Raw genomic sequence first — 16,052 nt, 5'->3', positions numbered from 1 at the left:
TCATCGCACCGAATCTGAAAGAGATGAATGAGCCGTGACTTTCCATTGCACACTGTGGCGACCAAAGCCTATTTACCTTGCGCTGCCAGCAACTGTCGCACTGGATGAAAAGGACTGTCAGCAGAATCTTTAACCAAACCCGGCACCGGGCTGACCTACTGCCTTGGGTCTACGTCGAGCGCCCGTTGTGTTGGCTGTTGGTGCGGATGGAATGTTAGAGTCTGCAGTAGGCAAGAGAGGAGGGTCTTCATGTTCGATTTCCTGGCTCGTCATGTTGGACGGACTTCTAGTACAGACAGAGCAATATTGAACAAAACAATGTCATCGGTTCCAGGTTTAATCTACTACTATCTGACAAGGGCAAGCTAGAGACAAAGAAGGCTCTAGGGTGCTTGGACACCTCGGTTGGCGATGGAATAGTTGCCAGTTAGCTACTGTGAATCGGCGGGGAAGGAAAAGGTGGGGCATGGTCGATGAGGGGGAAGAGAGGTGGCTATAAATGGGTGAATAGGCAAGCTCAATATGCATCTTATATCGCGGCGCCGCATTTGATGTCTTACTGTATATTCTGAAAATTTGAACCAAGGAAAGAAAATGAATGGCGCTATGTCATATCTAGACTGTAGACAGCCAGCTATACTCGTATTTCAATACGCTTTGATGCCCGCCAGCTTCAGCAGCTTGTCGGTGAGCTCGGGCTTCTGCAAAGGCTCGTCGCGCTCATGTGGACAGATCTCGCCGTTTCTATATGCCTTTCCCTGAGGAAAGATGTTGCAGTGAGGCCAGTGAGTGGTGCCCTCCCACTTCTTGAAACATTGCTGTTTCAGTTCCAAGTCTTTCTCGGAAGCCAATGCCCGCGGGGTGTAAGCAGCATATACGACGGTGCGAATCTGGTTGCTTTCGGGAAGCGCAGCATGGTGGATGGTCCGCGAATCCCAGATGATCATATCTCCAGCCTCGGCCTCGATCTTGATCATCTCACAGCCGTGCTTCTCGAACCACTTCAACTCTTCCGTCTTAAAGCCATACCAGTCAAATTGGCCAGGAGCATCAGCAGGCTTCTCCGTAGGTGGATTCTCCTTGAAGTATTGTTCAAATAGAGAAGCACTGCCACGCATGACGATCAAGCCGCCATCCTTAGGACCTGCATTGGAGAGCAGAACAACCCCCTGAGCACAGGCGAGGCCGAGACGCGTGGGGGATTGGTCTACATGGGGCCACGGGCTCCATTTGACATCTTTGCGACCTGGCAAGGTAATGTTGACAGCATCGAAGGACACTAAGAGCTCTTCTGTCTGCCACAGTTGAGTGAAGGGCTCGATGACACCTTCCTCACTACAACATTCAATCAAACGATCAGCTTGACAAGCTTCAAAAGACATCGTCTCAAAAGGGAAGTGACACTAACCATCGAACATCCCATACCCACTTCTCATGGGCAGCACAGTAGTTCAAGACCATGCCTGCATTCATCATGACAGGCAAGTGTTCCGCATTCCACGTCGAGGGGTCATTGTAGTCCAAACCCATGTCGAACTTGGTGAGCCAGTCCAAGGCCTGCTTTTGATATCCCAGAGCACGTTCACTGGGAACGGCCTGCTTCACCAAGGCATAGCCGTGCCTGAAGAAATCATCGCGCCAGTCGCCGAATTGCTTGCTAGCTTGTGCTTCGAGGATATCGGTATTGCCCCGGACTTCAGTATCCCAACCCTGCATGTGTTTGCGGCTACTTTCAGGAACATAATAGGTGGTGGAGGCATCGTCTTCTGAAGGAAGTGTAGCATGTGGTGCCATTGTGGTAAGAAGAAGTTTTGAATATTCGTACTTCAAGTATCTAGAGATGGATCCTGCTCGACGAGGTTAAGTTGTGTGTGCTCGTTGTTTAATGCACCAGCACATATTAAAGCTCATTATATCGACAGCCATCATCTCGTGGCAAAAGGCTGGGCCCCTCTACAAATCAGGCGGGCGCACTTTCTCCTTTCCGTCCTCACTACCGTCTGTAAGATCTGGCATCACACGGAGTCTCACGTGCTGCGCAAGGGCGAGCCAATCTGTGAGGCAGCAATGCAAACTACAGTCCGTCCGTCCGTCCGCCCGAGAGTCCGACGGCGCCAGCTTTTAGACTTCGGCGAACTCTATCAGAGTCTTGGCGGGAAACTCTCTCCGCACTAAATCTGGCCCCTCTTCCCGGGGGCCAGCAGAATCCGGGGTATGGGCTATACACGGGCTGGACACTCGAGACAAAGTCTACCGACGCGAAGTTCAGCACCATGTGCACATACATATAGCGTGATAGTCCTGGTGCCTTGATTGAGGGCAGAAGGCAGTCTCCTACCCTCCTTTGCTGTTCTGGTGTCTCAAAGGTGACCCATCCAATCACCAAACAGCCTGAACAGGACCTTTCACTATCAGCGTGAATTGGGCTCACAGAGACCCTACTCGTCTCTATATCGCTTGGAGCCAGACACGAATCACATTGACAGCACCATATCTCGAACATGGCACCACCAATGCTCCCAGGAGGAGTAGCCCTCCAGGCGCGCAACAACTGTCATCCACAATGGTGGAAAGACCCTGGCCTGCGTCAACTTAACATCCGTATCTTTGGTCTGATGATCAGCAGCATGGCTTTTGGTTTCGATGCGGCTCTCATTGGCGGCCTTCTCGGCAACCAGAGATGGTACATGGACTTGCAGGTCTCTGGGGCGACCTTGACCGGCGTTTTGATCGCATCAAATTCGATGGGTGTGCTTTTTACAGTGCTTCCAGCCCCATTGCTTTCGGACAGATATGGTCGACGGCCAACAGCCATATTCTTCTGCTTATGGCAGATTGCTTTTTCTATTGGCCAAGCGTTCGTTAAGACAAAGTGGCAATTCATGGCCGTACGCATTTTCCTGGGATTCGGTATGATCAGCTTGAACATATCATCCAACCTCCTTGTTGCTGAAATCTCCCATCCAAGGCAACGCGCTCAAGTTACCTCTTTGTGGATCACTTTCTTCTATGTGGGCGCCATCACAGTGGCCTGGACCGCATTTGGGGCGCTCAGCATCAACTCTTCATGGTCATGGAGACTTCCAATCATCATACAGGCAGCATGGAACATCGTTCAATTGCCCTTGTTGGTTTTCCTCTGTCCAGAATCACCAAGATGGATGATTCTCAAGGGACGCCACGAGGAAGGCAAAAAGCTCCTCGCCAAGTACCACGCCAATGGGGATCTCCACGACGAACTCGTGGAACTTGAGTATGAAGAGATCATCTCCAATACCACCAGAGAGCAAGAAAAGAATGGCAATTCCGTGCTCAACTTGTTCAGGACTAAGCCCAATCTTTACCGCCTGAGTCTTGCAGTTCTTCTGGGCCTTTCCAGCCAGTGGGTTGGGAACGCTGTCGTCAATTTCTACCTGGCCCCCGTTCTGGCTTCTGTCGGTATCACCAGCAACCGAGCCCAGAACGGTATCAATGGAGGCCTTCAGATCTGGAGCTGGTTCATGGCCGTTGCAGCATCACTCAGCAGTGAAAGGTTTGGCCGAAGGACCTTACTGATTGCATCGGCTTGCGGTATGCTGGTCAACATGGCCCTTGTCACCGCTTGCTCAGCTCTATATGCCAACAGTCACAACATTGCGGCAGGAAGAGCTGTGATTGCCTTCCTTTTCCTGTTTTTCGGATGCTATTGCATTGGGTTCACTCCGATCCCACCTCTATATGTCGCTGAGATCTCGACTCCGGCCACACGTCCAATGCTGGTGTCCCTCTATTGGATGTGCACTGGATTGGCTTTATGCTTCAATCAACTGGTCAACCCCATTGCTCTCGCCGCCATAGGATGGAAGTACTACCTTGTTTATGTGGCTGTCCTGGTTGTCGTCATCATTCTCTTCGCGCTATTCCTCCCGGAGACCAAGGGGCTGACCATCGAAGAAATCGATGGCATTTTTGACAGCAACTCCCGCAATGCTACCATCGAGGCTGCCGAACGAATCAGGGTGAAGCATGAATATGAGCATGATGAAGGGATTGAGATCGAGCACCAGGAGGCTAAACTCGAGCATGTCGAAGTTAAAGCCTAGATGATCAGAAGAGTTGGATGCTGTCTGACCAGGGTCCCTCACCAGACAGTGGAACACGGATAGCAATGACGAACGGCACAGAAGAAGGAGACCAGGAAATTGGACGGGATTTGGGTGTTTCTCGGGATTATGATTTGCTCATCGTTGTGGTTGAGAGACGATGTTGCAGTACCACAGAAACTTGGCTATCACCAAACCCAAGTCAATGATCGAGTATGCGGTAAAGAACGCAAACTCCAGGTTTAGGAATCTATGTTCACTTCTCATGAAACTTAAAATGACGGACACAATGCCGTCAGGTAAATTAAAACAAAGAAAGTTCTTATGACATTACTTATGGCGCTCTCGTCCCGGAGACAGACCGTCTCGTATAAGTATCAACGCTTCATTTTACAAGAAGAGTTGCAGGAAGAGAACAAGCAATAGAGGAAGCCATTCTGCCAAAAGCGCATATCTATTGCCTACTATCAGATTCAAATATGTGACGTTGATGACATGGGTATGCGCTCGTGTTGGAAATCATCATCTGTATCTTGAAACCGTTTCAGATCTCTTTTGCACACATCCATCCGAGGATATGAGTATCCTAGACAGTCCGAGAGTGACCCCCTTCTGGGATTCACAGTTCGACTTGGAAGCTGGGATGAGTCCTGATTCTCTCACGATATCTAATCAACGCCCAAATTGCAGGAAACATGCTCATTGAAATGAAGGCCAACACACTCATTCCCCCGCCCGGGCCTAAGGAGTCAACGAGGTGCTCTCCACAGAGAGGAAGGAGAACTCTGAACAAGTTTCTCAGCACAGTATTAGCCGCCGTTCCGGAGGCAGCACAGGTCGTGAAGGCATCGACGAGGTAGGTCCCAATTGGGAGAAAGGATCCGATCATGCCATAGCTTATCAGGCCAGTACCGATGATAGGCACAATCCAGTGGATGCCATTGTTAATGGTCTAGCCGTACAGCAAAAGCCCAAAGCACATTGAAGTCGACCCTGGCCAAATCAAAAGGAGACGATATTCCGGTTTCAGCTGGTCACCCCTGGCAAGCTTGAGGAGAGGAGAGTCCAAGAAACGATTGAAGACTATAACCGCCACGAATTGTCCGACACCAACTCCCAGGTAGCACAGTCCGACATTCTGGGCACTAATGTTGTACCTCTCGTCGAACAAGTGGCTCATCGTTGTGAAAAGCAGGTAGATGTCACCATAAGTGATGGCACCGTATACCGAGAGCAGTAACACGATGGGAGAGAACAGAATTAATTTCGTCGGTCGTAAGAGTGATTGCATGAAGACTTGACATAACCATCGTCGACCCTATAACTCGCTCAACGGAGCCATGAAGAGAGGGCCCTTTCCTTTCATGTCAGAAACATGTCTGGTGTAAGTGATACTGCTAGGGAAAGGGAGAAGCAAACCGACAACATATCCAGGCACAAAGACCAACACCGCGAACTCACTGAGGATCTTGCTGTCGGAATGAAACTCGGCCATGGCTAACTGAACCCCCTGGTGCAAACATGGTCGAAGAATCGGATTGGGTACGAACGTTAACACGGTTATTCCAGAGCTATATATAACATGTCTCCACTTTTTGTATGAAGTCCAGTTGTATGGATACTCGGGATCGTTGGGCTTCCAGTCAACAATATCAGGGTCTGCTGTAGGAGCGGCTGTGATGGTACAAGCACCCTTCAGCCATCGATTGGTAAGAAAGACGCCCTTATTGTGACTGCGTTGACGCTTTTGTGGCTTTGGAGATGCAGCTCTTGCGTCGTCTATCCGGAATCTCTCTAGAGACAGCAAGAGACAACCTAAAACGAAGTAGTGATATTGGAGCAGAGTTCTCGAGGAGATAAAGTATTGTGGTGAATCCGTGCCTCATGAGTCTCCATCCTGCTACACCCCAGTCGGGATCCCACGGTACCGTAACTTCACAATGCTGACCTAAGATCTCGCCCATTGCTAATGCCTAGTCCCTGCGATGCTGCGATCTTGCTGGTCTACCTGCATGAGACGAGCCCGCATGCCTCGGACACGGGAGAAGGACACTGTTATGCCGCATTGTGAATAGTTCAAGCTCTAGGAAATACGTGATAGAGCACCAACAGATCCCTACCTAGAGTAGTAGCGTCTAGTTGTCCAGGCCGCTGCACGGGATTGAGGGTTCGAGAGGCGAGTCACCAAAGTCTAACTTTTCCGTCCGTGATAGCCTCAATAGTGCCACAGTGTAATTTGTCCGTGTCCAGCATCCACGATTCACGGACGGTTCGACGATCCCTAACCCCGGTGAATGTGGAGAGGGTGTTTTGTATCCACCGATGTAGATCCCGACGGTCTCGATCTTACCGACTGGCGCATTCCACGGGCGGCCAACTCTTGACTCGACCCATCTCACCCGAAAAATGAACCGACAATGCCCAAACAACGTTCAACAAGTGCCGACCACGCTCTCCCATAGATGCTCCACGTGTACCTAGAACTACTTACTACCTGGATCGTGGCGGGGCATCGGGGCAAATGTGGGCTAGAATGCGAGGTACGTCAAGGGTGCCTCGCGGTTCCATGTCTATGAGCCGGCGATATCTGTTCGACTCCTGCTTCGAAACGATCAAACCGCATTCTCTCTATCCGTCCCAGTCCGAACAGTGGTGTCGCTACGTGACGCCTTTGTCTGCGGGTCACATAGGACCTCACTACGCAATCCTCAAAATGATTGCTACTACTACTACCAGTACTACTCCGGGACCTCTGCCTCCTCTTGCTTCTTTCAAGTCGGAACTTCGGGTAAAGAAGCTCTTCGACGACGTTGTCATTCGAGATATTGATCGAGCACCCGAGTCAAAGACATTCAACTATCAAGGCTTCCAGCCAGGCTCGCAGGTCCTAAAAGCCGGCTTCAAAAAAGCTCCTGACAGACGCCAGTTCGGAGTCGACACGATCTTTGACCGTGACGTTGAGATCGTAGTCAGGGACGGTGCGCGGATCTTCACCGATATCTTCAGACCAATTACGTCCGAGGCAGAACCAGTCCCGGCTCTGATACCCTGGAGTCCTTATGGGAAGTCGGGAACAGGCGCACAGGATTATGACAACATGGCCCCTTTCCGTGTAGGCATCCCCAAAGAGAGAACATCTGGATACGAGAAATTTGAAGCCCCTGACCCGGCAGAATGGAGCGAGAGGGGCTATGCAGTTATCAATGTTGACGCACGCGGGGCTGGACATAGTGACGGTATCATCACCTATTTTGGTGACCAGGAAGCGGAGGATATCTACGACACGATCGAATGGTTGATCACGCAGAAATGGTGCAATGGGTCCGTCGTCATGGCGGGAAATTCATGGCTGTCATTGTCACAGATCAACTTCGCTTCCCGCATGAAGCACTCCGCTCTCAAGGCCCTTGCCCCATGGGAGAGTTTTAATGACTTCTACCGACATGCCTTTAATCGTGGAGGTCGACCGCATTTGCGCAAATTCCATGCCATGATCTCTGGAGGCATGGCTGGCCCCGAAGGTGCTGAAGACGTTTTTGCCATGACGGCACACCGCCCACTATACGATGATTACTGGGAGGAGAAGAGGATAGCTATTGAGAATATTGACGGGGTTCCGGTCTACGCACTGGCTTCTTATTCCAGCATACTGCACACCTACGGCTCATTTGCACTCTTTAGAGACTCCAAAACGAAACAGAAATGGTTGCGCGTTCATCCATACCAGGAATGTAAGTTCATCACCGATTCTCTGTGGCTGAATGCCCATCTCCCTTATGCACAAGGGCAAGTTTGACGTCGTCGTAGGGTATGATATCTATCGTGATGATATCAACGATGATCTCCAAAAATACTTCGATCGATATGCCAAGGACATCAAGAACGGATGGGAGGATTCGACGCCGTCAGTCCGACTTTCGCTTCTTGGTTTCGAAAGCGGAGGTGGAATAGCAAAGACCATAGTCGAACGACCCGAAGCCTCTTGGCCGCTGGAGCGTGAAGAACTACGCACTTTCTTCCTGGATGCATCTTCGGGGACACTTGTCCCAGATCATCTGTCAGCCTCTTCCTCGATCACATATGAAGCTCATCATCTCACTGACTCTGCGGTACGTCATCCATAGTACGGCGGCACCTTGATCAGTAGTGCAGGTAACTAATACTCTCACCTTGCAGGACTTCACTCTCTATTTCAACCAGCAGACGGAATTGGCTGGGTACTCCAAGGCGACCGTGTGGGTGTCGACACCCGACCACGATGACATGGACGTTGCGGTCCAAATTCGGAAGATCAACGCACAAGGAAAGCCGCTAAAGCACCTCAACTACCCTTGTCCTGTCCCCGAGTCCGAAGTCCCGGACGTGAACACGGCAAAGACCCTGGGACCCCAAGGATTTCTCCGTGCATCTCACCGTGGCACTCTGGACCGGTCGAAGTCTTCGTCTGACGTCGACCTGTTCTACACCCACCGCTTCTCAGAGAAGATTAACCCTGGTACTAAAGTCAGGTTGGAGATTCCTCTATGGCCAATTGGCATGGTCTTCGCGCCTGGTGAGGGCATCATGTTGAGAGTTTCTGGTCACGACATGAGCCTTCCGGAGATTCCATCGTGTACGCTGACAGAGCCTGACGACGACAACGTGGGGAACACCACATTGTATACCGGTGGTGAGTTTGATAGCTCTCTCACCTTGCCCTTCATTCTGGGCTAGATAAGCACCTGGGAGCATGGAATTTTTAAAGGTAGTAGAGATACGCGAGAGAGAGAGAGAGAGAGAGAGATAGAAAACAAGTCCAAGTTCAAATGAAATCAAGTTCTATGGAAGAGATTCCACATTACTAAAGTTGCCACTTCGAAAATGAATAGCAATGTATTCCTTAATCTTCCTTTATATCATGATTGCCGCGCCTTTATTTAATGGTAAACTAAATTTACTATCTGGGCTCAAACAACCGTGGACGGGGCCTCACATTGAAGTACAGAGCTCGTTACAAGCACGAAATGACCTACGATGTAAGAAGACCATGTACACAAGTACATGATAAGCTCAAGCGTATTTGCTCTTAGCATCACAGCAACGCGGCGTCCAGGAGTCAGAGACAGGAGTATGCCATACATACTCCGAGCCCCAGGCTACGCAGAAGTTGCACCTTCTACCAACGTACATAAAATGCCATAGTTCTTCCTCGTGCTATCATCGACGTAGTCTTGTTGTTTCGGCCAGGTAACCCTATCTTCCGATATCTCAGCGATTTGGCCCGAAATCGAGGCGTCGTCAAGAATCATCTCAACTGCTTTCACAACCGTACTGAGAGGCGTTAGAATGATCCCATCCAGCTGGCCCACTCCAGGGGCAATGTTTGTTTCTGATGGCGTGCGGTGTGTCAGTTCGCGAGCGGGTGATGAAGTAGAGCGTAAAACCAGACAGACAAGCAGGCAGGCAGGCAACATACCCACGACACAAGGTGCAAGACCGTTGATTTGAATCTTCCCTTGCGCAAGACGCGGCCCTAGGGACCGCACAAGGCCGACTACACCGTGCTTGGCGGCGGCGTACATGGGCTCGAGTGGAAAGGCGTACAGCCCACTATTGGACGCTGTACAGATAATGCTACCTCTGAGTCCATTGCGGGTCGAGATCTGATTCTTGTTCATATAGTGGATGGCCAAATTGACCGCTGCATGAGGTTCGGATTAGTGATGCATGGTCTTAAACAAAGGTGATGCGCTCGATGGACGGACAGCGTTTTCAGAAACTGAGAAGTTTTCCAAAGGTGGTGCCCTCAAAGCACACTTACTGTTCAGTACGCCGTAGAAGTTGATATCGCAGCACAGCATATTTGGCTTGGTTGGTTTATTGCTGGGTTCCATGAACGCTCCCTTCTCGGCGACTCCAGCGTTCGCAAACACAATGTCGATACGCCGTTGGACTGTGAAGATGTCGGTGAAAGCTTCAGCCAGACTATCCCAGGATGCGACATCGCACCTGTGGAAGGTAAAGGTTGTGTGACCACTGGAGGAGAATTCATTCTTAAGGCTGTTGACAATTTGCTCTCCTTGCTGTGTATTGATGTCCAAGATCGAGATGTGTGTCTTGACTGCTAGCCATTTTCCTGCTAGCTTTCGCACGTTGGCTAGGCCAATGCCTGATGCACCACCTTGAAATCAAGTTAGCTGTGGTGGTTTTCCTTGTTCAGGAACGGTGACGCCCTTACCGGTGACAATGACACTGATTTCGCTCATGTTGGTGGGCTGGAAATATCCCCGTTTGGAGGTTCTTTTTGGATACGCGAGGGATGGACGCTTTCCTTGAGCGAGAGACTGGCTGTGAACATTGCCAGTTTAGGCACAGAATCTCTCCTTAAGACCATGGCATTCGCTATTGGCGTTCACAGGCCTCAAGGTACCGGTCATCTTCATGCCGTGGACACGCAAATGCCCCGCACGACTTCAACCATGCAACAAGGACAATAGCCCACCGCAATCTTCTCTCTACCATGCCATGTTCCGTCCTACACTCTTCCGCTGTCTCAAGCGAGGCCGTCTCCGAGATCTCAGCGGGGAAGGAGGGGTTTCGGAAAGCCAAATTTTCAATTTTGTTTGCTTTGGTCGGCTGTTATTCTACAACCGAAAGGGGCGTCGGCCGGAGTGGGTCGGCCGGAGTTACCTCCCATTTGGTGACTCAGGATAGGATGGAACTGGTGCCAGAAAGCACTGTACAAAGACTCGGTCTCTATCATGACTATATACTGGTAGAAATGACAGCCCATCAACACTCCAGTGCAGCGGTACTGGGAACTACCAATCACGGTGCACGTACCCGCCATGGTTGTTGGAATCGCCATCCTTGGGGCTGGCATCTTTGCAACGGAGGGTGAGCTACCAGAATGTTGAGGTCTTGTTTCCAGCATCATCGTCTGACAAGCAGGCAGAGCATCTCCCAGCAATTCGATCTGTGCCTGCCCTATCGCTCAAGGCCATCTACTCACGGTCGCAGAAATCAGCAGAAACCCTTGCGAAGACTGCAGGACCGGGTGTTGAAGCATACTATGAAATTCCCGCAACTTCAGATCGAACCCTCGATGCATTACTGAAGCGGCCTGATGTTGAAGCTATCAGCGTCGCTGTCCCTATCTCAAAATCGCCGGACCTCATTCGCCGGGCCTTCGAGGCAGGCAAGAGCGTACTTAGCGAAAAGCCAATTGCTCCAACTGTTGCTCAGGCCCAAGACCTCATGAAGCTGTACCAGAAGCAGTGTCAGTCGAAACAGATTGTTTGGGCCGTGGGCGAGAACTTTCGGTTCTGGAACTCAGTCAATCGAGCAGCTGGAATCATCCGCCAGCTAGACGCCAAGATCCTCACCTTTCGGTGCGAGATCTATCATTTCATCGGCGTCGAGGACAAATATTTCCATTCAGACTGGTGAGTTTTCCACTGGTCAACCCGGCAGGTATATTCGCTAACGGGTCCTCCACAGGCGCCAGACAGCCAGTCACCCAGCCGGTTTTGTGCTCGACGCGTGTATCCACTTTGTAGCCATTCTTCGCTTCCTGCTGGCTGCAGGCGGCCATACTCTCGCCACCGCAGCGGCGTCTGCAAAGCTCCTTGACCCTGCACTTCCGCCTGTGGACACTGTCTTCGCGCTACTCGAAACCGACAAGGCTGTTACCGGAACCTTTCGATTTTCAGTCGGCATCCCCTTCTTGGACGGAATTGACTACGACATCGTCACAGACAAGGGCGTCGTTCATGTTCAGGGTCCTACCGTCGTCACAACACGGCTCAGGAATGCTGCTGGTATCATAGTAGAAAGCAAGTTTGAGGACGAGATGACTTTCGGCGTGCTGGACGAGTTCGCTTCTTTCGGGGCAGCGTTAAATGGTTCAGAAATGGACACGAGGATATCGTTTCAGGAGGCTCTGTTGGATCTACAACTGTTAGAGGCAATGCTGAAGTCAAACGGGGAGAGTGTATCCATTGCCTGTTGAGCCTTGTTCTCATGTGGTCGTTTGGCAGCGGAGCATCAGCTTATTAGACGAGCGCTCCCGCGCATACACATTACCGCATGACTGCTCATACCTCGTTGGACGTGGTCAGAACGCATTTCCTACTGGACCAGCGAAGCAGGGAAATACGGGACAACAACCCTAGGACGGCAGTCCCTGGAACCGCGTGCCCAGCCCTTACGCCGCAGGACTCCCTCGTTTCCAGGGACTGCCAGCAGGCTAGGATCCTTTCGGTCACAGGAGAAACAATACCTTGGGACATCAGTCATAGGTGGGACAAGCGTCCTGCCTCAGCGGAGGTCCTGTGACCCTCCCCTAGCCTAGCCCGAACGTCCTGGAGATCCCATTGTCCTGGTACAACGGGCCTAGGACAGATCTTGAGCCTGGAAGGGGGTGCCCAGCACCAATGCCACTCCAGGACTTCCCCGCTTCCAGGCACGGTGTCCTAGGACATGCACGGTCTTCCCTTGGAAACACAACGCTTCTTCGTTATACAGTACCTACTCTCGATCTACAGCATCTGTTTGACTCGCTATTTGACCCCCCTGATGATCTGGAATGTCGATTGCACCGCCAAAAAGTAGACGCGAGGCCTCCGTCGACAATTTGGATTCTTGTTCGCTTCCAGCGAAGCCGCTATCCAGTCCTGGTCGATGATATAACTCTCCGGAGTCCAGCAAGCTTTCCACCGCACCAAGAAGAGGTGTCTGTCACCATCCCCGCGTTTGTCAAGGACACTGTGTACATGTGAGAACAGAATGCCCCAACATTCCGCTTGACAACGTCGTGAATGCGGTTGAAACTCGGAAGGATTGTCCTTATGCTTTTGAAGCATGGCCTCTAATGCACCTTCAGCATCCCGGATATCAAAGTCGCGAGGAGACATCCATCGATCGGCGGTACCCAGCAGGTACTCCGTCTCTCCGTGGTTATAACAGAACCTACGGTCATAGGCTACATTGTGGTCCCAGACTTTATCGGGAGAAAGCCCAACATAAAGGGGACTCTCTATATCGACGATCTCATCCTGAAGTTCTTGTTCTTGGATTATGAAACTTGGACTGTCTTCTTCCATATCCATATTAGATCGCCGAGGTGTCGAAGGCAACAACATTAAAGGGCTTGGATTCAGGGGATTTAAGCCACACCGAGATAAGCTGGGACCCTGATATTTGTTGTTTCCTTCCTCTTGTTAGTGGTTACAATATAATGATGGCTTAAGTTATAAACCTGCTTCATTAATACTGTCACTAATGTCTCCTTACTCACAACACTTAATGAAGCTACTTGTCCTTAGGCATAAAGACCAAAAACCTAACTATATATGTTGCTTTGTTAGGTTTGATTGGACAGACTCTTGTTCTTAGTTTGTTTTGTGATGGGCGACGATAAAGACAATTTACAAACACATCATGATTATAATGCTTTACTTATATACCTAGTAATGAGGCGGCCAGAGCGAAGCTATCAAGAATTCTAAATAAGCTGGTGACAAGTGGTGGGCATGACAGACCACGACAGTAAATGAAAGGTTTAATTAGAATGGAGAGAGAAGAGGAAGAACAAAGAACAGAGAAAGAGAGTCAAGAAGGGGACAGCTATATTTATATCTATCGATGACGCCCTAACCGAGTACACTGTCTCCACCGGCATCAGGTCTCTCTGCACTGACTGATTCAAACCTGGCTCTCATCCTATGACGATGATCTTAGCTAGCCAAAAGAAGCACCTAGCCACCCCAGAAAAGCAAAATTAGAACATGCATAAAATAGCTTTGCCCAGAGTGGCATGTAACTGTTTTAGCCAGATATACAGCAGTCATTTAGTCAACCACTTTTATATAACAACATAATAGCAACATTATTTCTTGAGACACCAGCCCAGAACAGTTTCGAGTAACACTCCTTTCCGATGAGTGCAGCGACGTCGTTTAGTGCCATTAAGCAAGGTGAATACTTAATAATTGGTTACCTATCAGATTCTAATCCTGAATTCTATTTTTCCTGGTGGGACAAGGCGATGTGAGTGTATCTAGAAATGCCTTACAATATAATGCCTCAAGAGCTAGCGTCTCGTGCTAACATTAGTTAACCTGCTGTGTTAGTCAATAAGCAGTAAGTATCGGAGATGTATAGAACATTAGCGCACAGCCTTCTCTTTCGCCTAGAATTGTATTAATGGAAGATGTAATGGTTCCTCATGAGGCTCGCAGGCGAGATTGAACAAGTATAGAAGCTAAGTATATCACCGTGCAGCATGACGTGCCCTTTTATGAGCCGAAATTTGGATAGCAGGGGTATACTATTAATTCTCCGATCATAAATAACAGCTTGATCCCCCTATATAGTGTGCGGCAAGAGTATAGTAAGGTAGAACTGGGATATATATCGTGAAGTGTTTACGCGTCACGGGTCACTAAATAATATCCACAACAGGAGCCAAATCCGTGACGATAACCAGGACTTATACGACCTTCTTCAATACCACGGGGCTAAATTTCAATACTATTATCAATGTACTTGGCCACCCTAAAGTAAACACAGAGAAGGCTATGAAAGTTTAACTTCGCTACTATATCAGTTTTGGTCGCAGTCAGTATTATGCCTTTGCCATTCTCCATTTACGAGGGCCTTTCGAATAGCTCTCATCCCCGAAAGACTACATTAAAGTGATGAGGATACCCAAACTTAGTTTCGGCAACATACTGGTGCTATATTTCATCAGCTCAAGAAGGGAATCTGATCCTGTTTGGTAGCTTATTCCCTGGGAGGAGCTCGATCGTTAATAACTTTATCAAAAGAAAGTCGACTAAGTCAACACGTCACTCACTAAGGTTTTATTGGTGAACAAGAGATATCAAGCAAAGTAAGGAGGCGGCCGAAGTCATCATAGTATATCTAGAGCCTGTAAAAGGACTTAGATAGAGTGCATAATATACTTTGCTATTCTCTCAGTCTATAATACCTAGTCCCGAATAAGGCGAGCCCTATCCTTGTCACACTGATGAAATATAGCTTAGCTGTTCACCAAGTAGAGAGATCTCATTAGCGCTTTAGTGAGCAACTAAGAAGTTGTGTATATAGGCCAACCATGACCGGTCTAGCAACACAGGCTACCAGGTAGACTAATTCCACGACCAAGTATGCGTCTCTCTAGAAGAATCAAAATATACAAGACAAAACAATCTGTCTCGGTTGATTGGCTTATCGCGTTAGCGTGTTTTTATTACATATTATATCGCTATAGTTTCTTGATATCTATGAGCTTTTCGAGTAGCTATTATCCTTGAAAAATCTTGAAAGCCATGAATTGAGCGTTTAAGAATGGTTTGAACGATATTAGAGTCACATTAAATATCGAGGAGAATCTGCACTAGCTTTTTTGTCTTGCTTATTTCCTAAGAAATAGAGAGATTAAGTATATACACTATGAATATAATAGCTTAAATACATAATAATTAAGATAGCTTGTTTAGATCACACTTATGTCTCTTAGTTATAATATTTACAAGGTTATAATGATATAGATTTCGCTTTCGCGACCTAATAAGTGTTGAGACAAGGGGGTGACTGAATATATTGCATGCTTAACCGACTTGGTTATTTTCTATCTACTAAGGAGAGAACGCCCCTTAAATACTATAAAGGTGGCAACTAGCTTATAAATTAAGTATTCACCTAGGTGGTAAAGTCTCCACTTAGGTGGTAAATAATAAAAACCCATAAAACTCCTTAGAAACCCTGATTTATAATAGATCTAAATCTATTATTAATCCTCTTTCTGACTCACAGACTAGCCTTATATTTTTATATTCTTCACACACCCTCGTAAGGCTAGTTCTGTTAAAACCTTCGATTTTGTTGTCTCGCAATATATCGATAAACCTCGATTATTGTCTTTTGTTTTTAAGTCGATAAACCTCGACTATCACCTCATAATATATCGATAAACCTCGATTATTG

At 48.8% G+C, this 16,052-nt stretch overlaps 6 protein-coding genes across 6 annotated transcripts; 3 read left to right on the top strand and 3 right to left on the bottom strand.

Annotated features, from left to right (window-relative positions):
- Positions 1-647: 647 nt before the first annotated feature.
- On the bottom strand, positions 648-1,794 carry PV08_02504 (uncharacterized protein; the record flags this gene model as incomplete). Its single annotated transcript, XM_016376862.1, has 2 exons — positions 648-1,335; positions 1,409-1,794. The coding sequence occupies 2 exons, from the start codon at positions 1,792-1,794 to the stop codon at positions 648-650; spliced, it is 1,074 nt and encodes a 357-aa protein (XP_016238432.1).
- Positions 1,795-2,501: 707 nt separating this feature from the next.
- PV08_02503 (uncharacterized protein) lies at positions 2,502-4,082 on the top strand (the record flags this gene model as incomplete). Its single annotated transcript, XM_016376861.1, has 1 exon — positions 2,502-4,082. One exon carries the CDS (start codon positions 2,502-2,504, stop codon positions 4,080-4,082), a length of 1,581 nt encoding a protein of 526 aa, XP_016238431.1.
- A 2,713-nt stretch (positions 4,083-6,795) lies between these two features.
- Positions 6,796-8,795, top strand: PV08_02502 (uncharacterized protein; the record flags this gene model as incomplete). The annotated part of the gene is made up of 3 exons (XM_016376860.1): positions 6,796-7,813; positions 7,890-8,191; positions 8,259-8,795. 3 exons carry the CDS (start codon positions 6,796-6,798, stop codon positions 8,793-8,795), a joined length of 1,857 nt encoding a protein of 618 aa, XP_016238430.1.
- A 422-nt stretch (positions 8,796-9,217) lies between these two features.
- Positions 9,218-10,327, bottom strand: PV08_02501 (uncharacterized protein; the record flags this gene model as incomplete). Its single annotated transcript, XM_016376859.1, has 4 exons — positions 9,218-9,450; positions 9,538-9,762; positions 9,883-10,242; positions 10,300-10,327. The coding sequence occupies 4 exons, from the start codon at positions 10,325-10,327 to the stop codon at positions 9,218-9,220; spliced, it is 846 nt and encodes a 281-aa protein (XP_016238429.1).
- A 582-nt stretch (positions 10,328-10,909) lies between these two features.
- Positions 10,910-12,072, top strand: PV08_02500 (uncharacterized protein; the record flags this gene model as incomplete). The annotated part of the gene is made up of 3 exons (XM_016376858.1): positions 10,910-10,958; positions 11,017-11,506; positions 11,562-12,072. The coding sequence occupies 3 exons, from the start codon at positions 10,910-10,912 to the stop codon at positions 12,070-12,072; spliced, it is 1,050 nt and encodes a 349-aa protein (XP_016238428.1).
- Positions 12,073-12,622: 550 nt separating this feature from the next.
- Positions 12,623-13,171, bottom strand: PV08_02499 (uncharacterized protein; the record flags this gene model as incomplete). The annotated part of the gene is made up of 1 exon (XM_016376857.1): positions 12,623-13,171. The coding sequence occupies one exon, from the start codon at positions 13,169-13,171 to the stop codon at positions 12,623-12,625; it is 549 nt and encodes a 182-aa protein (XP_016238427.1).
- Between the last annotated feature and the right edge of the window lie 2,881 nt (positions 13,172-16,052).

Source organism: Exophiala spinifera (genome assembly GCF_000836115.1).
Source record: "Exophiala spinifera strain CBS 89968 unplaced genomic scaffold supercont1.2, whole genome shotgun sequence".
In the NCBI taxonomy this organism is placed as follows: Eukaryota; Fungi; Ascomycota; class Eurotiomycetes; order Chaetothyriales; family Herpotrichiellaceae; genus Exophiala; species Exophiala spinifera.
Note: the sequence above shows the minus strand (reverse complement) of the source record. Positions and strands in the feature narration are given on the sequence as shown.